Consider the following 22,208-nt stretch of genomic DNA (forward strand, 5'->3'; position numbering starts at 1 on the left):
CTAAGTTTGGGATTAAAGCAAATATTACCCTTTAACATTTAGTTTGGGATAAGCATGGCGGAAAAAAATATTGCATTGAGAGGGATAAAAGGATATATATATATATGATCTGTATTAAAATTTTATGGTTGCTTTTTTTAATAATATTTTTTTTTATAATTTTGTTCTTTTTTGATAAGTGTGGTGTATCTTATCACTATACTCAAAATTTATTAATTAAAATAATAATGTTTTAATTAAGCTGAATTCTTTTAAAAGAAAAATTGAAATACAATTTATTATTATCACCTTTTCTTTATGAAAATTTCAATACTTAAGTACAAACTTGAAAATAATTTTTTTCACACATAAAAACTTAAATCAAAATACCCAAAATCTCAAAGTTTGTGAACTCATTTTTAGCAAAAAGTACAATGGGAATTATACATTAAAAAGACTATCACATCCTTGAGATTTCAGCACGCCATTAACTTCAAGACATAATAGATAAAACAACAAATAATAATAAAATGAATAGGATTAAACCCCCAGCATTCAGAGCCAAAAACCAAGCAACTAAAGTCTAAAACAAATAAAAGAGAAACTCACTTTAAATAATGTATAGAAGATGGTCCCAAGCCCCCCAAGGTGCCACTCCATTTCTAATTGTTCTTTTCAATGCTTCCAAACAAGGGGACTCCATTGCAAAAAAGTGGAACATATGCTGAAGTTTGATGCAATCTATGAAAAAAAAGGCAAAAGCAGATCCGAATAATAGTAATGAAAATAAAAAAAGAGAACAAGAAGGCATTTGTTTGGGGTCTATTTTATGTTGTGAGGCTAGAAACGATTGGTTCTTAAATATCTCCGACAAATTTTATTTATTTTTATATTGCTTTTGTAACGAACGAAGGATCTTGAAATGGGAAATGCCAAACGAGGCTTTAAAACATGAAATATCTATCGAATCTTTGATTTAAAAACCAAAACAAGCCATAGAGCCAGAAAAAACTTTGTAGAAAACAATTTCACATGCACGACATTGTATAGATGAGATGACCAATTGTCTTTTGAGAAAATTCGATGCCAGATTGTACTGGGTACAAAATAACATTTTATTAAAAGGATCTTTGGCATTACTTTTTGCAGGTTTTCATCTTTTGATTAAAAAGAAACAATCAGTCACTGTCCCAATTGGCTGTAGACGTGGTCCAAATAGGCACGTAGAAAACTGAACCACCAGGGACAGGTACCATGCACTAGGCCCGGACCAGCTAACAGACTGCTAGCACCATTAGCAAGCAAGCCATAAATTTGGAATGATTGTGCGCTTGCATTTTGTTGGTTGAATTTGCTGATCATGGAACTTTCCAATCACAGTTTGGGTTTAAACCCAAAAACAAAAAGAGGGTCCCGGAAAGTCCCAATAAATGAAGGGTTTGATTCACGGTCATGGCGTCCTTGTGTAGCTCCATTGCCGGCTCTAGAGAAGAATACTCTCCTGTGATGTCCACATCATTCTCTCAAAAAAGTGAAAAATACACCTTATCTCCATCCATGCAATGCTCAGAATTATTTATAACGAGAAAGCTACAACATTCGGACAGTTATAGCTGACTAGCATGCTTTGGGTAATGATGTTGAAAATCAGTATTGAAGTAGCCTCTTGGATGACAACATATGCAGGCCGATCTAGCATTGCAGTCCAAAGTCTTGGCAACAGTCTGGGCCACATAATTTAGATAGAGGAAAACACTGCCCCAGTGGCCAAAACTTCAGCTTCTACACCACCTGTATAACTTAATTTTAATCCAAGTACATACCTCATTGTTTGTAGAAGTACCTCTCATTCGGTACCATGACATGCAATAATCCATCCTTACATTTACTTGTTATACCAACATAGAAATCAGAACTAAACCCCCCATCCCCCAAAAAACCAAAGTTCCAAATTCTAAGAACATTCGACTGGCGCATAATATTTGGATAACAAATTATTATTAACCCCTCACGTATAATACCCAATACACATTAGGCGGTAGGATTAATAAAAAGATTGGAGGTAATGTCCCATCGGACTAAAGACACATGTTCCAGACAGCTTCGCAGTCATGCACTCTTATGCAAACGGCAGTCTAAGGACAACCGGAGGATTTTGTATACAAAATAAACATGCATGTATCCATTAAGAGGCATCCTTTTTTTCTTTTCTATAATCTTATTGCTACTTGGTAAAAATCTCTTTAACCTACACTATCCTCATTTGTTTTGCAACAAGGAGCATCATCTCCAGCACCCTCACCGCTCATCTCTCATTTTGCAAGCCCCTCATCTTCAATCCAACAACTGTCAAGTCGATCTCTTTCATATAAGATGTTAATAACGCTAAACCCACATGTGGTAAACTTAAACTTAAATCTCAAAATTTCCAGGACTTTATTCTTACCACCAAACCAAGATCTCATCAACATTAAGATCAAAATCTTAAGTATACGATATATTGTATCTAATTATTACGGGCACTGTGATAGGCCTTTTAAAGTCCATTTATCACTTTCATATATTTAGGTAGTTAAAAAACGTAATCTAAAAAGTACGTGAGCTTGTCTGAGATGCGATGAAATCCGAAAGAACACTAAATTGTGAAATTTAGTACTTCAAATAATTTGGGTGCACCTAAATAGATAAATTCTTAGACCACATAAGGCTAACTTAACAAAATTTCTTTCTAAATAGATTAGGGACTAAAGTTGGATCTTTCCTGCTAAAATTGAAAGAAAAACAATGGTCTACAAATGAGTTTGGCAAGTGTTAATTGATTTTAGCTGCTCAAAGCAAGATTCTTGGAACTTCTGTTGCAGATATGTCCAACTAATGGAAGCCAAGTGATAAATGGGTAGTATTTTATATACTGAAAAAACCAAATAATAAGGATATCCTATATAATGGAACAAAAAGAGTATTTAAGGAAGATACAGGACCATTAATGAAAATTTAATTGATTGTAGGCAAAGGAGCAACACCAAGAATTTTAAAAGTTGTCAGGACTGGAAGGGAGGACATGAATATCAAGATACCAAGACAGCTACTGAAGAGCAACACCTCCAATGGAACGTCACCATCCAAAACAAAACCAATACCTATTAAGGTATTTAAACTTGAAATAGTGTAAAGCTTAAATAACTACCCTCTAACCCTTTTTCAACCATGAATGATCAAAGAAAATAAATATCTAAATGCTTTATTTAATCCTAAACTTAGCACTTAGATCAATAGAATAAACAACAAAGCTTAATTTAATCCCAAACTAGTTCTAACGCTAGAATATAATATGACTAGATCCGGATAAAGAGATGAGGACAATGAAACCAAGAAAAAGACGATCTTTTGCCCAATTAAGAGAGACAAGTCTTAAAAAGAGTGAAGAGAGGAAAGCACAAAACAAAAGGCAGCACAAAGACCTTGGTTCCTCTTAGGAAACAAGAATCTCAGTAGATTGGATCACAAGAAAACGTTCTACCCTTGGAAGCAGAAGAGAAAAAATACTTTCGTTTTTTGAAGTAATCCAATTTTTCATATAGTACGAAATTTCAATAAACAACAAGAATCAAGCAAAGAATACATCTCTAGCCATATGCTATACCAAAGAAACAAACATATAAAATGATTAAGAAAAACTACAAACAAACAAAAAAAAAAGTTTTAAACGAAGTATCAAAAGAACTGCTCTCTCATCCCTTGTTTCCATCGCGACAATGATTATCGTGATTACAAGGCCTGTCGTACCTATTTGCAGCAGGCTTTTGGGGAAGACATGACTTCAGGTCGCCACCACAAGAAGGGGAGGACCCACGAATTCGACCATAGTCGATGTATTTACCTGGTACGTCTCTAGCCCAGACAGACGCCAACAGCATCAAGACAACGACGCAAAAAGCCCTAATTAGAGTGATATTGGCCATTTTCCGGCGCCATTTAATGGAATTATAGAATGTTAGGGTTTAGCGGCAGAGAGGTTTCCACTCTATGTTAGGTTATTATTTAGTATGGGTTTTCAATAAATTTTAAATTCCTGTTTAAGTTTTAATTTGATTGATATTGGAGTTAGATTTGAGTTTAAATACCTGTTAATTAGTTTGGTTTAAAAGGATTTAAAATGAATCATTAAATTAATCAATTATCTAATTTGATCTTAATGTATATATATAAACTATTAATATATTATATATGATATGATATAGTACTATATAATATATTTAGAGGGCTAATTTTTAAATATACAAAAAATATAAGGATTTAGACAATATTCGAACTAATATAATAATAAATTATAAAATATAATAATTAATATATTATGTACTACTATTATAGTATGTTATATAGTATTACATAATGTAATAATATATTTTAAATCTATTAATATCTCTATATATATAGAACTATTAATTAGTACAAAATCAAAACTGAATTTACTAAACAATTTGCTTGAATTGACATGACTTGGTTAGTTGAGTTAGTTTTAATTACCAACTATAATAGATGATATATTATTATAGAATATAATAATATATGTAACTATTACTAAACTTTATATATATAACTATTATTATATTATAGATTATAATAAAAAATATAGTATTACATAATATTATATAGTTCAATCATTAATGCATATATATAAACTATTAATATATAATATATTATTTCTATCGAAAAAGATATTATATGATAAAATATAATATTATATAATATAATAGAAGGGTTAACTTTCAAATGTACAAAGAGTATAGGGATTTAAAGCATATTCAATCAATATAATAGTAAACAATAATATATAATGATAATTAATATATTATGTATTATTGTTACAGTAAGTAATATAGTGTTACTGTAAATATTTGTCTTTTAAAGGTGTCGTAAAATTCGTTTTGAATCGAATTAATTAAGTTGAGTTAGTAGACAAACTAAAATCGAATGATTTTGTATTGAGTATAGAAGCTTAGAGTTGAATTATTAAATGATACTAAGTTAAAATGATTATTAAAAATAGTACAGGGGTTGAATTGCAAAAATGTAATCATTATTGAGTTTAATTCAGAAAATGGAGAAAAACTTAATTAGAAATTAAGTAAGAGATTATGGAATAATTAAACCACATTAATGTTGAGATAGTGGGATGATATGATTAAACTCATTCACTGTTATTAATATGATTTATATATCTAGTTAAATTAAGAAAGAATATGATAGAAATGTGTTGGACGATAATGAATTAAGCTTGAATTAAGTGTGAATTGTTTGATAAATTATGTTTTTATTAAGGATCTAATTACAAAATATAAAATTTTTAGGGTTGGTTAATGAATAATAATAAGAGGCAGGGATAAATCCAGGGGGCGTAGAGGACGGTCGTCCCCCTTAGAATTTTTCATGTTTTTAATTTTATATATAAATTATCATTTATTTTAGATTTGGTATCCACATTGTATAACATTCGCTCTCTTGGCTAAGTTGTATTTCATATAATTCGCCCCCTTAAACCATAAGGTTATACTTTATATTAACAAAGTATTTTTCAATTTTTAATTATATAACTTTAATAATAATAATATATTAATTGGAGCATTTTCAACTTGATGTTCATCAAAGCACGGAGTTGTAGAAAGCTTCTACAGTTGTCAGGTTGTTGGAACGACAGAAATGTGCAAGTGTACACAATCGCAACAAGTAAATGTCGAGTTATCGTACCCACAGCGACTATGAAAAGAAATATTTATAAATGCAATTTTAAAAACACTTTAGTGAAGAAAAATATTTTGATTTGAAGAAGTAATTTAAAACTAGGATTTAACAATGTAAAATAAATAATAAAAGTTCCCATGCACGATTTCAAAAGATGATTTTAATCAAGATGATATAATTGTATTAGATTAATTGTATTTCTTAACTTAGAATTATTAAACTCATGTTCATGTTGTTACGAATAAATTCACGGCAACTCGATAATTTGCTAACTTATGAACATACTTACCTACCAAAATCCATTTATCTCTTAACTATATCTCTGTGTCAATTCAACCGATTAAACAAGTTCTAATAAGCAAATGTGTTAATGCGCATACATACTTATGAAATTAAAATAATCTCTTGTACATATTTCTATGCCAATTCAAACAATTAATTAAATCTTATAAGCACATAAAAGATTACGTGAGGTAACAATGTATTTCCACCTTGAAACAGTTTAATCACAATAATCTTGCAAGTTATGCAAGGCTAGTGTATCACTAGATACCGTTGCTAATTTAACTCTCATCTAATTTAGATGATTAAACATGCACTGATTAAGTATCGTGTCAATTAATTACAATTTCAATCCGTTTAAATAATTAATTCATTAGTTACCTTATTGTAATGCAAGAATAACTTAGTTATGGTTTTACTTAATCAAACATCTTACTAAGGCCTATAACAACACAAACACAATTTTAATAAATTAAGTAGACAAAATGCAATCAACCTAACACGAATTAAATTTAAGTCATATTAATTAAATTAAACATATCAACATCACAAATATTCTTAGACATGTTCATCATAACAACATCAAAATTAAAAGGATAGAGAATAATAATCAAATCCAATGTTTTCTCTATGGCTTGACTAGTTTGCTTCACTCCTCCTCCGCTTGTTCTTGTCAAACTGAGGCTTCTACGAACACTTGAATGCTGCTCCAAATGGTGGTTGATTGACTCTTTTTCAAAAGGTGAAATCGGCAAGGGAACATGGGAAGAAAATGAAGAACAATGGAAGGGAATGAAGAGAGAACAATGAGAGAAAAGTAAAGAGATGAGAAGAATTGAGATGTGTTTGAAGTGAACAGCCAAAGGGGTATTTATAGGTTGAGAAGGCTGCTAAAAATAGCTAAAATCAGCAGCCAAAGACTCCCCCGTGGCCGACCACACATGTGGCATGTTTGAAGATTTCAAACATGCTATTTTAGGTAGGGGCAAATCTTGAAAGGCATGAATAGTGGAGGGGTTTGAATGCAAATTGAAGGAGTCATCAAGGGCCATTTTGTAAGCAAAATAATCAAACAAACAAGCTGATTGGGTCAGCATGTGGGACGATTTTGGGCTGCTCAGTGCTCGGTTGGATCAGTTTTCTCGGTTCAGCTCAACTGGGCCCCATTTTTTCATAATTATTTAATGATAATTTATTTAACCCAAATTAAATTGGATTAAAATTAAAATTAATTATATTATGAATCAATACACATAATTTGGACCTTCTTAGGATGAAAAATTAATTCACCTTGATGCTTCAAAATTGCTTTTTGGTTTTGCACTTCTAACAGTGTCTATCGAGCCATTTTTCACCTTTTGTGCAAATATGTTGAAAATAATCAAAATTAATCAAAATTTGATATAAAATTAATTAAAATTCAACATGTTCATAATTTGAGTGAAATTTAATTATTTTATAATTATTATATATTTTTTAACAAGAATTTTATCGAAACTACATGAATTTGAGTTAAAAAGGGCATGAAAAAGTGTGTATATTTTCGTATTTTCAATTGTGTCAAATGTTAGTTAAGACAAATAAGTCAAGTATTTATCCTCTTCTTGATAGAATTATTCATCTTGTGCTAACTCTTTCCGTGTCTACTGCAACAACGGAACAAGCATTTTCAGCCATGAAAATTATGAAGACAAGGCTTCGCAACAGAAGGGAGGATGATTTTGTTTCAACTACTTGATGGCATACATGAAAAAAGAGACAGTTCAAGAATTTTTAACAGATTCTAACATTAATGAGTTCGATCTTATGAAAAAGTAGAGGTTGCAATTAAGGATGCCTAGTATTAAGAAATAGAGCTAAAGCCAAATTTCTTTTAATTTAAATTTTGGAATTGATAAGTACTAAAAGGAACATATTTTAATCTCATTCTTAATGCGATTTTAGTTGATTATTCGATGTTAATGGTGAATTTTATACTCCTAATCCTTTAAATTCATGTTTTTATAATTAAAAGAGAGCATTTGGGAATAAAAGAAGCGAAAATCAAGTGAAAACCGAAAAATCGAAGAAAGGTACAAGAGTCACACAGGCTAACCCCTTCCACATAGCTATGTGAGCCATACAGGCTACCACACGGCCATGTGGCAGGTCATGCCGATATCACGAATTGGCACTCTAAACTGCGAGAAAACATGATTTTTAGGTTTTGCAGCATTCTAAGACGTATATATGACAAAAACAAGAAGATAGGAAAGAGCCGTCATAGAATACACAAGAAAACAACTTGAAAAACACAATTGAAGTCTATTCTGAAATAGATTTCTGTCAAGATTAAAGATTCCCAGTTGATTTCTTAGGAGATTATAATGAATTTCTTTGTTTCTTGTGGTTATACTATGTTTTGAATGTTTTTATTTGCAAACATAAACTAATTTTCTAAATACCTAAGGGAGATGAACCCTATGATGGAATCTGTTAGTTAATCTTTATTTTACACAATTAATACTTAGATCTTGTTCTCAATTATGTGTGGTTAATTTTTGGTTTGATATTTCTAGATTATTGATCCATGCTTGATGTGCTTTAATTAAAGGAGGAATAGACCCTATTTAAGAGTAGATCTTGCGTAATTGAGTGGAGTTCCATGCAATCCTAGAAATAGGACAACATAAATCTATGGAATTAGGGTCAAATCTAATAGGGTAATCCATAGCTTGAGTTAATGCGATAATAGGGGTTTTAATTAAAAAGAAATTTCAAATTGCTCTTACTCTCGAAAAAGATATTATCATAATTTAGGGATTTCTATGGTCAAGATGCTAAGTAAAGAAATTGCGTAATTTAGATTGATAATGATAGATGAAATTTAGGTGAATTCTTTCCTAGGTATTATTTTGCTTCTTGGTTGTTAATCGTTTATTTTCTTGATTTGTTCTTTGTCGTGTTAGTAGTTAATTAATTTATAAATTTTAGTTTTAACCAATCACTCGAATTTATTGGTTAAATAATAGAAAGACAGTAATTACTAGTACTTTTAGGCTTTATGGGAACGATATCTTTGCTTACCGTAGCTATACTACTAATTGATAAGTGCACTTCTCTTAGTCAGATTTTTAGTTAGTTTACGATGCATCAAGAATTATAATGATAATTATGAAATTTTTAGTATAGTATTAGTTATTCTTTGTTACATTTTGGAAAGAAATATTTAATTTTGTATAGTGTGATTTTTTTCTTTTAATTTTTTATAGTTAAATCATTCATGCTTTTTAAAAAATATTAAATTGATTTGTTTGATAAGAAAAAAAATATTTGAGAAGAATTGACACTTTTTTACGTTAACAAAAAGGTTGTTTGGATTTAGAAGTTTCACCCCTTTGGAGTAAAACCTTGGATCCCTCCTTGATAGAGGTCCCTGTATGATAATTATAAAGTCTAATTTAAATTCGATCGGGTAAATTGTGAGAAACGGGTGATTCATATATTGGGGTTTATATGACTAAATTGAATAAAGTACATTCTTGTTTAATTATCATATTTATATGTTTGAATTATCTATTTAATGGATTTCTTATATCTGAATTTATTGTATGTAGATAAAGGTGACGCCGAGACGTTGAAAAGCAAAGGGAAAGACAAAGCCATCAACGAATAACTAATATGGTTTGTGCTATCATAATTCAAGTTTGTTAGATAATTATATGTATATGTTTGATTCGTTAAATGTTAGGAAATGATAAACTATCAATGTGAATTATTCAAAAGGAACATATATATTTGGTTATGTGATTTACGATCATTTCTGTGACAGCCCTAAAGTGACCCTAGTCGGAAAGCGGTCTCGGGACCGCTAGACCGAGTCACCAAATTATTTGGATGTGATAATTATTGCCTAAAATATGTGAATATAAATGTGTGAAATTTTTAAGCTTCGATTTAGTTAATTGCATGTGAATTTAGTTGATAGGACTTATGTGAGAAAATTTAGAAATGTGCTAGGCAAATGCAAGTGGCCTAATAGTGCATGTAATCAAAGGGGTGGACTTGCATGTCAATTTCCCCCCATTTAAGTACTAGTGGCCGGCCATGACAAGGGATGATGGGCAAAACATGACATGAAACATGTTGTGTTAATGGAAAAATAAAATAAGAAGCATGGGCAAAACATGTCATGAAACATGTTGTGTTAATGGAAGAATAAAATAAGAAGCATGGGCAATAAACTAATAAGAAATTGAAGGAAGAAAACAAAGAGAAAAAAATGTGTTCATCATTCTCATGCATGACCAAAAAAAAGAAGAGAAAAGCTCTCATGTTGTTCTTGGCCGAATAGGAGAAAGAAAAAGAAGGAAAAAGAGCTTTGAGGAAATCGGCTATGGTGGTTTGATAGACTAAGGTATGTTCGATGATGTTCCATGAGATGCATGCATGTTTTAGTAGTTAGCTTGAGTTCTAAATAGCCCATGGTTCAAATCTTTACAATGTCATGGAGATGATATTCGGCCAAGGTGGATTGGTGTTGATATCATTTGCATGCTAAAAGTGAAGCTTTGTAATGGTGCATGTGATGGTGGATTGATGATTCTTGAATCTTCTTTTTAGCATTTTTGAGTGAGACATTAAGTTCTTTGTTTAACCATGACCAAAAATTGAAATGGTATGGTGTTGTGATGCAATCGGCCCCAACATAGACATGTATGTTCGGCCACATGAATAAGTACATAAGTTATGTGTATGTTCGGCCATAGGTAGCCTATTGATGGCTTTAGCTTGACTTAGAAAATTCGGCTAAGGGGAAATATTAGCTAGTATGTTGAATTCGATTCGTGATTTTGTACATATGTGACTCTAGTGTCTAATGTATATAGGGGCTAAGTACCTTGAGCTTCTCTTTTGATGTTCGAATGAATTGTATTAAATTGCTTGATGTGATTAAAAATGCATATGACCATTGTGTATTTGAGCTAAAAGGTGGCCATATGACCTATCAAACTCCTTGTCATATTCGGCCATAAGCTAGCAAAATGAGACTTTAATGAGTTAAATTTGTTTGAATTAAGCTCAAGAGCAAAGGGGAACTAAATCCGATAAAGGGAAGGAAAAAGTGGTCGAATAGCCGTCGAAACCGTTCGACAACATCCGAGGTAAGTTCTTGAGTAATAGAGCTTAAATTATTATTTGATTAGATCATGTTTTAAGCAAATCAAAATCGTGCTCTTTGTGTGTGGCTATTGAGCCGAAATGGCAAGAGTGATAAGTGCCTTGTGTTTGAGTTTTGCTAATGAAAATGAAATACGAATGTGTCATGATTTATTGTTAAATGTGCATGGTTATTCGAATGATGTCCGGGCTAAGTCCCGAAGGCTTTGTGCTAAGTGACCATATCTGGACTAAGATCCGAAGGCATTTGTGCGAGATACTAATTCCGGGCTAAGCCTGAAGGCATTGGTGCGAGTTATTAAATCCGGGTTAAGTCCCGAAGGCATTTGTGCGAGTTACTAAATCCGGGTTAAGTCCCGAAGGCATTTGTGCGAGTTACTATAACCGGGCTATGTCCCGAAGGCATTTGAACGAGTAGCTATATCCGGTTAAATTCCGAAGGTACGTGATTTGGGACTGAATGATCTTGCTGTAAAAATTTCAGTTAATACGCTTGTAACATCCCAACATTGAGGTATGTTTCGTATGTGCTTTGAATTAGTTGAGCCCTTACAAATAAGTATTCGCTCAGTTGATAAATGAGCTACCGGCCTTTGGCTAAGTTGATCTTTGTGTATGAATAAAAAGGGTTGGTAATGTGAAGTAAGTATGATATTGAAAATTTGTGCATATGAAATTATCCGTTTAGCTACATGAATGCTATACTTTGGTTGTGTCTAAATTCTTTGCTCAAAACTTACTAAGCATTTAATGCTTACTCCGTTTCTTTGATTCTCTATTTTATAGATTTTGGTTCTTCAGCTATCGGACTCGGGATTTTGAAGTCGAAGTCGCCCACACTATCAAAGCCCCCTTTTGGTACAATTTTGGTTGAACTTCGAAATGGCATGTATAGGACTACCCTTTTTGTTGTGGGTCATAAACCCTTTGGATTTGTATAATTTTGGATAGCCATGCGAAAATGGCTTATATATGTTTGAGAATAATGTTATACTCATTTGTTATGGATATGCTTAACAAGGATTGGCCATGGGAATGGTTAATCACTATCATAATTTGTGCTATTTATGCTAAAAGGGCTAGTTGAATCATGGAAACTATGAAATAGGTAAAGTCTACCTTAAAGGCAGATGCTGACAGCAGCAGTGATGTAGATTTGGAAAATCACTAAAAATAGTAGGAATGGAATTAAATAGTGAATAAATTATGCAAACGAACCTTGATGAATCTATTTTCATAGGAAAGTAACGAAACATTCATATGAACAGTATATTATGAGATACTAAAGTTTTCGTGAGACGGGGCCAGAACGGTTTCTGGATTCCCTGTTCCGACTTTGAAAATTCATTATAAATTAACCAGAGATAATTAGAAGTCATGCCATATATGAATAGATTCCTTTTTGAGTCTAGTTTCTATAGAAACAAACGACATCAGTATTGAAGCCCTGTACAGGGAGATATCCAAGTCGTAATGCGCAAAGGTCAGTGTAGTCAATCCCTATAACATGGGAGACTTTGACTAATAAACTCTACTAATTGGCCCAACCAAAAATTCTAAAAAAAATTTGTAGATGCATATATGAGTCTAGTTTTAGGGAAAAATCACGAAGCTGATTTTCGAGTTGTGAAACTCAAGATATGATTTTTAAGGTGACAGTGATGCAGTTAGCCAGCTTGCCTGGAAAATTTAAAATGGATTGTGCAAAGAAGTGATTTAAGTCTGCAAACCCCTCGTGTCCGACTCCGGCGACGGACTCGGGTACGGGGTGTTACAATTTCGTTTGTTGAATACATGTGTATATGCTTGCTGATGAAATATATTCAACAGTAATGATATTTTCCTTATTAATATTATCGAATAAAGTCACTAGTATAGTTGATGTAACAACCCATACCTGACCCGATCACCGAGTTCGAGCTATAGGATGTCACATTCGTTGCTGGAACAACTACGATAAAATACATTCAATTTATACCATTATACATTTAATTACAATCAATACATGCATATAATATGATACATAATCATTTCTAAGTCTTATATGAGCTTACAAAAGCTCTATTGCAATCTTGAGGTCAAATTAGGACCAAATGTTGAGTTAACATCGCGTTGTAGGAGTTTCCACGACACGACACAACATACTAACTTAATCTCATCACGACGTTAAGGGACCGATGTCACTACATGACCCTTGTTTTACAACAAAGCCTAATTTGGCACCTATTCAACTGATAAATACAATTCAAATAAACTCAATACCAATCTCCAAAACCATTGATGTCATTACCAACACACTTTTTCAACCTATCTCTATTGGCAAAAATCTAGTTTTAAGACAATTTTCTTATATAGTGGAAAATTAAAATTTTAAAAATCAACGCAGTTTGTGATATTTATAGCAATAAACCCTAATCGAATACATACTTGTGTTTTTAGCTTAGCGAGCATTTTTTGTTCTCAACTTTTAACCAAATGATCTTCTTCACTATTCTCATACCAAAAACTGCTTCGAATGTAGGCTCAAACCAATTGAATCGAAACACGAAACTAGAAAAAGTTTTTTCTCTTTTATTTGGGGTGAAAATAAAAATTCTCTCTTCTTTAATAGAAACTGATTGAATTGTTATTCTGAAAAAATATATTTAATAGCTGAGAATAAATTCTCTCTATTTTTCAGCAGAGTAACAACCTCTCAAAGTTGTATATTATGCCCTATCGGTATTATCTATTTATAAGAAGAGAAGGCAAAATCATTATTGACTGGTAATGGTTTATTTCAAATAGAAAAATAATTTCCTACTTAGAATAGGAGTGGGGTGGACGATACACCCTAGTATTCCTACTAGGGTTGTCACCCTCTTCATGTCATATGAGGGGTTTTTAGTCCTCTCTCACATTGGGTGCAATTACGAGTATATCTTAGGCCTTTTGACCTAGTACTCTGTAATGTGATCCAACTTGATTTGATTTTTCTAATTCCCAAAATAAAATTTAATATTCTATATATTGACAATTTTACCCCTGGTAAAATTTCAAGAAAATATGTTCAATACTTCATAACTCAACATGTTCATTGTGATTGTAATGCCTTATACCCTACCTAATTTACTAAACCTAGATATAGGATATCACAATAAAAAACACTTAACAAATATTTTACAACGGGGAGGGTCATTCTGAACATACTTCTTATTATTTATATTCTTTCTAAGTTAAAAGATTTTAAAAGAGGCGTTCACTAAATACAACAGATTCTCGAAAGTAGTTTAATATGTTATAACTTAAAACTTTATTAAAACCCACCTAATAATGGAGTAGAGTATTGTACCACCCCAAACTCGGCCTAGATGTTAGGGCCGAACCTGGCGTGTCACATTGAAGTGTTTTTTGAAAACCATGTTTTCAATGAAACCCTTCTTAATATTTAAATAACAACTTTTGGTCATTAAAACTTGTATAAAACCCTAGTTTCTGCTAGTTTAATTTCAAAGCGTGGTTCATTGAAAATACATAATTTTATTCCCAAAATCTCTCTTAATTGCGGAAGCTATTTTTAAAATAATTACTAAAACTTGATGTTAAAAAGTTAAGTTGTAAAAGCATTTTGAAAATGTTGCGGAAACGTAAAGTTTGAAAACAGTTATTATTTTGGAAAACCGTGTCCTACTTCTAACAGATATTAAACATACTAAATAAATTTCCCACATAAAAAGTTAAGAAAATAAAGAGGCCCTATTACAACCCAAATAAAAAACCAAAGTGCTTAACTAAATATACGAAATAGAAAAACATGTGCAGATGTGTGGTCGTCTCCGAGTCCCACTGTGACACCGATCCACCTAACGTTGGGGATTACCTGCACAGTTAATAGACGGGGTGATTTTACGAAAACTCAGTGTGTATTCTCCTTACTAGAGTAACATTTAGTATACAGAAACAGAAACAGAAATTGTCTGGGCTAAAGCCCTTTAACGGTAACAGTCTAGTCCAGTTCAGAGCATACGTGGGCCAAAGCCCATTACAAATCACTTAGGTCTCAGCCCATAACGGAACCAATTGGGCCTAGCCCATATCAGTAAACAGTGTCAGGTGGGCCTTAGCCCATTGTAGAATCAGTAATGGAATCAGGTGTACAGTATGTATAAAGTATGGATGATGCATGCGATCCCATCCAACCCTGCACTTGCCTCCGTCCAACCCTGCACTACTTGTGGGGAATAACTCACCCACGCCATCCCTGCACTCCAAAATTAACACCTGTTGTAGCACTATACAGTATTAGCAACGAGCTGCCAGTATATATACAGCTTTAAGCCTTCAGTAACAGTCTTATTATTGGCACAAAGCCATCGGTAACTGTATTATGTTAGGCACATAGCCATCAACTAGAGTAACATAACCGGCACACAGCCCTAAGTAAATGTGATCGACACAGAGTCGTCAATAATCATATATTGGCACATAGCCTTAGGCAAATACGTTTGGTACACAACCATAATCAGGTTGGCACAGAGCCATATGTAGGCTGGCACAAAGCCATAATCAGAATAATTGGCTTTAAGCCATCGGTAGTTGTATTATGTTAGGCACATAGCCATCAGTGACGGTAATATAGTCGACACACAGCCTCGGGTAAATTTGATCGACACAGAGTCATCAATAATCATATATTGGACTTAAAAGACACCGATAGATCCACAGTCGTCAAGCAACCATGCGATCCTCAATTTCTTCCTCCGTTTCATAATACCGACCCATGTGCAACATAATATTATATGAAAGCAGCAAATATACACACTGCATACAAAATCTTACAAATCACAGTCACAACAGTTCAATCAAAGTCATACATTCTCAGTCAAAACGTAGTCAAATCAATCAAATTATATTATTAGTGAGTCATATACCTAGAGGGGCAGAACAGTCTTTTTACCTATTAGAGGTATTTTAGTCATTTCACCCTACAAGGGTGTTTTGGTAAATCTACAAACCAAGGGTATTTCAGTAATTTTGCAAGCTAATGGTATTTTTGTAATTTTTGAAATTCAAGGGTATTTTTGTAATTTTGTAAATTAGGGGTATTTCTGTAATTTTCTAAATCAAGGGTATTTCGATAATTTTCCAAATCAGGGGTATTTTGGTAATTTTACAAATCAAGGGTATTTCAGTAATTTCAAAAATTAGGGGTATTTTGGTAATCTTACAGACTAGGGGTATTTTGGTAATTTTACAAATCAGGGGTATTTTAGTAATTCTATCATACAAGGGCATTTCAGTAATTCTATCCTACAAGGGCATTTCAATAATTCTACCCTACAGGGGTATTTCAGTAATACTAGCCTACAGATATGAGATTCACATAGTCCAATCCAATACTTACTACACAATCATACAATTTATCCACTGGGCCCATGGGCCCATTAGGCCTACATGGCCCATTCCAGCCCGCCGTTGCCCAAAGCAACCTAATCCCACGAGAGCACTCATGATGGCCTCAATCATCATGTCAAAGCTCCCACACGTGCGCTCGCACGCTCGTGTGGTTGCCATCGTTGTGTGACCGGCATTTCAATAGTCTGGCATTTGTCGTTCTACAGCTAGAGTTGTGCGAAATACACACCTGTTTACGAGAATGCGCCGAAGTCCACGATCACCAACCTTGGATAAGCAGGTATGAAATAATCTCGCCTACAACCAGTGATCACCAATCCTTGGCACATCCTGCATTGAGTTTTCCTCACCAACTCATCTGGTTTGCTCTATTTAAAGCCAGCTTCTCACCAATTCTCGTGTTAGCTTCCCGATGTGGGATTACTTTCAACCATTAGGAAATTTTCTTATTTTTTTATGACCGCTTCAACCACACAGCTCAAATAGCAAAATAAATGCTCCATTATGCATCTCAAGACTTGAACCTTAGACCTCACAGTTACACAACACGCCACCTTGCCACTCCACCACAGGCTCTTTCTGTGTTATAAATTCATCAAAAATATTCTTAAAGCCTACCCACTAACATCAAGGCTCTTTTAAGAGAAAAAAATAAATTTTTGCTAAAGCCCAAGTTTGAACCCAGAACTTCTCCAACAGTCCCAAACACTCCTAATCACTTAACCACTGCAGCAGACAATCAATTGTGATATTTCTTCCATACATAAAATTTTATGTGCAGTCTCCTAGCGACTCCCACGCATAAGGCCCAATACTTATAGGCCCAGAAATTCAGGGCGTTTCAAGTATTGTATGCCTTATATCCAAAAAATCCCTTCATATGCATAATATCACTCTTTGAATCACCACACTAGTGCATTCCTGGCTTGGTCCCTCCTAGTGCACTAGTCCAGTTCCAAGATCCTACATAACAAATAGACTCTTTTGAGTTCAATGTAACTTAGTGAGTCTCAACCACTATTACCTTTAAACGATACTGTTGAATTCCTCGACTCAAGGATTTTGGGCTTCTTTTTTAACCTTAGCAGATACTCTTCTAATTCTTGGCGGATAATGTAACAACCTATTTTTAGTGAAATCAGAATAGTAGTTTTGGGACCATAAATCCAAAGTGAAAATATTTATTTATTATTATTTTAATGCTTACAACATTTTATTAGAGTCATAGGAAATTTTTGTTAAGAAATTTTATTGTTTGCATGCTTAATTCTATAAAAAGGACTAAATCGCGTAAAGTGAAAAACTTGAGTTCTATTAGTTAAATGTATCAAATGAAAATGTGATTAAATGGTTGAGGGTTTTATGTTGCAATTAGACCATATAAATTGCTAGTGGACTTTTATTACCATTAAAATGAAATTGTAAAGGTTATATGTTAAGGTTAAATTAGTAAATAACCAAATAACTTAAAATTAAAATAAGTAAAATTAAAGTATCATCTTCCCAAAAGCTAAACACTACCAAAATTTGAAGGTTAGGAAGCCATAGTTAGGCTTGAAGCATTTGGCCAACATTTCTAGTGCATATCAAGAAAAGCCACGTTCGGAATTAGATCGGGAGAAAAATAAAGTAGTGGATTGTTTGGTCGATATTCTCCATATTAATTCGAGGTAAGTTTGTATGTTAATAAGCATTAAAGTAATTGTGTTTTAAATACTTTATTATTGCATTCTTGATGAATACGACTTCACAGAAATACTCGACGAAGATTTGGCGACATATGAAATCCCGGTTGAACCCTAGGAATAGATAGGATAAAAATGACATGTCATTAGGGGTTACCGTGTTATGGGTGCTGGTCTTGTATGTTCTACCGGTGGCTGAGTTTTTTGGCATGTGTTGCGATTACTCGTTAACTTGTGTGAGTAGCACCGTGTAGCTATGTTTTGACCGTCAGCTTGTGTGAGCAGCACCATGTAGCTACATTTTGACCGTTAACTTGTGTGAGCAAACCCAATGATAGCTCGAGAGTGAGCATCTATATGAGTTATGAGGTAGAGATGGTTTCAACCATGTAATGGCATTTAGTGTGTGAGATACCCAAGTATCTGATATTATTCCAAATGGTTCAACGGGCCTAGTATGTTACGGGAGTATGTGAATTCAATATGAACTAGTATAGGTATGTATGTGAATTATGTGAGAATCGAATGTATGAGATTTGTGATTTCATGTCTAGCTTTGTGGATGAATATGTGTTAGGCTTGTAGATCAAATTGAGTTGCATTATGCTATGTTTAATTATTTAAATTGTGATTAAATGGTAAGTTGAGTTTTATGCTATACGAACTTACTAAGCTTAATTGCTTACTCTGTTTAATTTTTCGTGTTTTATAGTGATTCAGAAGCTCATTCGATTTGGAAGTTGTCGGAGATTGCATCACACTATCAAACTCTCATTTTGGTACTTTTGGATTTAATGTATTTTGGTTATATGGCATGTATAGGTCATTTGGCTAATGGAAGCCTATATGTTTTGTTATGTAGCTAGCCATTTAATGTGGCTTGATTTGGTATATGTTGGTATGTATATATATGTGTGGCTACCTTCATCTTGTATGATTATGATTGCCATGGGAATGCTTTGATTGTGTATTTATAGATTGGTACTTAATAGGTGAACTTGATAAATGGTATGCATGTTATATTTAGGGAAATAGTGCATATATTTAATTGACCATTTAGGTAGTTTTTGAAGGTGATTTTGGCATGTTTTTAAAATGATTATTTGAGATGCCTAAGAGCTTATGATTGTTAGTAATGAAATTTCATGATTTAGACTTGGTTGTGATTAGTTTGATACTATTTGGTATGTGTATGTTGGTTCCACATTGGGTGAGAAATAAGGCTTGGAAAATGACTTATTTTTGTCCACACGGGCAGAGACATGGGAATGTGTCTCAGCCGTGTATGACACACAGCTAGGTGACATGGCTGTGTGTCCCCTGATACTTCTTTAGAAATCAAGTCAGTAGCTTCACACGGCTAGCATACAGGCGTGTAGCTTGGGCATGTGTTACAAGTCAGTATACACTTTAGTTTTCGCACAGTCTAGCACACGGCCTGGCATACAGGCGTATGAGGCCACTTCGAAAGGTACATGGTCTGGCACAAGGGCGTGTGGTCTGGTCGTGTGACCCAAGTGAGTTACACGGGGTCGGACATAGGCTGGGACACGGCCATGTGATCCCATTTCAAATGCCCACACGGCTTGTGACACGGATGTGTCTCTTGGCCATGTGAGACACACAGTTTGGCTACACGGGCGTGTGTCCCCTGCATTTTGAAAATTTTCAATGTTTTTCCAAAATTTCCTTGAGTTCTCAATTTAGTCCTGAATTGTTTTTAATACTTGTTTTGGGCCTTGAGAGCTCGTGTTAGGGACTAATTGACTAAAATTGAATGATTTTTGTTTGGATATGAGAAATGAATATGAAATGTATGATTGTTTAATTGATAAGTTCGGTAATGCTTCGTAACCTTATTCTGGCGATGGATACGGGTTAGGGGTGTTACAGATAATTATATGTCAATCTCTACACTTGACCACTTCATACACATTCTACCCCATGAGCCGATCACAAGTTTCACACCTGAATGTGGATCCCATTTCAGAATCCTATTTGAAGATAGAATTTGAATACAACTCTTGCAATGATATACATGCAGATATTGCTCTTGGCGGGTTCTTATATTGGCTTTGCCGGCTGATTGAATTCTAGTCACAACATTATTCATATACACAAATATATAAGAAAAATTAGAACACAAATATATTTAAAGTTTCAAATGAAAACTAAAAATTATTTTTGTAACGACTCGATAGTCAGGGGTGTCGGGAAATGTATTTCAGGGACTCCGTTTTTGTAAAATAGAATAGTAAATATTTTAAATAAATATTTAAGAGGCTATCTTAGTAGCTAATTAATTTTTGGAATAGTGAATTTTTTGAAATTAGGAGCTATTAAGGTATACATACTAAATTGCGTAAGGGTTAAAAGTTGAATTATAAATTAAAATAAACTTAAGGGGCTAAGGTAGCAAATATGCCACTTAATTAAATGTTGTAAATAGGTGGCCGGCCATGCACTAAGTAAAATGCATGTTTATATATTATATATATGTGTTAATATTAATGTATATATATAATAATTAAAATGAATCTATAATAAAAGAAACAAAAAGAAATGAAAGTGGAGGCATGCAAATAAATCAAAGGAAAGAAAGAAAAAGAAAAAGAGAACGCATGGCTAGGGGTTTTGAAATTCAAATCCAATTTGGTTAGTGCAATTTAGTCCCATGCTTGTAATTTTTATATTTTTGGAATCTCGATACTTAGGGATACCCAACCTATATTGTAATTTTTAGTATTTTTCAATATTTTAAATATTGACATTGTTGAATAGTTTAAGTATTAGGGACTAAATAGATAGATTTTTAAGTTAGAAATGGAAAATGACTAAATTATGGAATTAATTGTTGATTTTGAACAATAGGGACTAAATTGTGAAAAGATTTGAAATTATGAGGCCGAATTGGAGAAGAGGAAGCTAAATGTGGTCTAGAGTGAAATTAGTATAAAAATATGAAGTTAATTGTGAAGGTTAAAATTGGTCTCGATTTAGGGACTAAATTGATAAATAAGCAAAATATAGTTTGAAAATTGAAACTTAATGTGAACTTGAAATGTGTAGTATTAATGTGATTTAATTGTTTTATTCTGTAGTTAACATTGTACCGGAATCCTCAAGTAAAAAGGGGAAGGATAAAATCGACGTCGAATACCTCGAAAATCACAATTTGTGTTTCTATAATTCGAATTAAATAGTAGATTATTGTGTATATAATTGTTTACATATGGTATGCATTTGAAGTGAGTACTTTGGTACCTGGAAATTGAATTAAATTCATATGATTAATTTTGTATATTATGAAATGTATTGATTAGGAATATGTGTATTAAGAAAAATATGATTATTATCAAATTGAATATATGCTTATATGTGATGATATATATATTCATGAAATTGAGACATTGGTTGTAATGAAAAGTGAAATGAATACTTATCAACTGTATAGGGTTGAGTCGGATATAGATGGCATGCCATAGGATAGGAAGAGTTTAGGTATTACTTCGACCTCTAGTCGATGAGACACTGGGTGCCAATTTGCTTTGGTTTAATCAATGAGACATTGGGTGCTAATTTATATAGCGTTGGATCCGTGTATCCGTTCGCGTTTGTGTTGTGTTAATAGGGGAAAGTAAAATAATAATTTATGTGATTTATCCAATGAGGTATTGGGTGCGAAACTGGTGTGTTGGTTGGATCCGTGTATCCCTTCGAGTTCGTGTTGTGTTAATAGGGGAAAGTAAAATAATAATTTATGTGATTGATATTGAAGTGACAAAGATGAGAAATAAATATGAGATGAGAAAATATTAAAATGGAAAATATGAGAAATGATTGTGAGATGAGAAATCAAATATGAAATGATGAATTGAGATGTGAAACTTGAATGAATTCAAGTATTGCTCAAAGATATGAATCATGCCATTGCATGAGTTGATGTATTCAAATGCTAAATGAAAT

The 22,208-nt window shown here is 33.1% G+C and overlaps 1 protein-coding gene across 2 annotated transcripts; it reads right to left on the reverse strand.

Annotated features, from left to right (window-relative positions):
• Positions 1–348: 348 nt before the first annotated feature.
• On the reverse strand, positions 349–4,063 carry LOC121209899 (uncharacterized). 2 transcript variants are annotated; one of them, XR_005905068.1, is made up of 2 exons: positions 3,766–4,063; positions 349–1,770 (listed from the first exon to the last, which is right to left on the reverse strand). XR_005905068.1 is itself a non-coding variant. In XM_041081800.1 (2 exons), exons 1-2 carry the CDS (start codon positions 3,939–3,941, stop codon positions 1,354–1,356), a joined length of 303 nt encoding a protein of 100 aa, XP_040937734.1. In that variant the 5' UTR covers positions 3,942–4,063; the 3' UTR covers positions 968–1,353. The 2 variants fall into 2 exon arrangements, 1 of the variants encoding a protein (XP_040937734.1); XM_041081800.1 differs by having other exon boundaries at positions 968–1,480.
• Between the last annotated feature and the right edge of the window lie 18,145 nt (positions 4,064–22,208).

Source organism: Gossypium hirsutum, chromosome A11 (assembly GCF_007990345.1).
Source record: "Gossypium hirsutum isolate 1008001.06 chromosome A11, Gossypium_hirsutum_v2.1, whole genome shotgun sequence".
Lineage (NCBI taxonomy): Eukaryota > Viridiplantae > Streptophyta > Magnoliopsida > Malvales > Malvaceae > Gossypium > Gossypium hirsutum.

What these genes read in the sequence shown, in the direction of transcription:
- LOC121209899 (XM_041081800.1), bottom strand. Translation starts at nt 3,941, where the DNA reads ATGGCCAATATCACTCTAATTAGGGCTTTTTGCGTCGTTGTCTTGATG. An exon ending in CAAAAGCCTGCTGCAAATAG is followed by an intron (nt 1,481 to 3,765) that starts GTACGACAGGCC and finishes TGGACATCACAG; the next exon opens with GAGAGTATTCTTCTCTAGAG.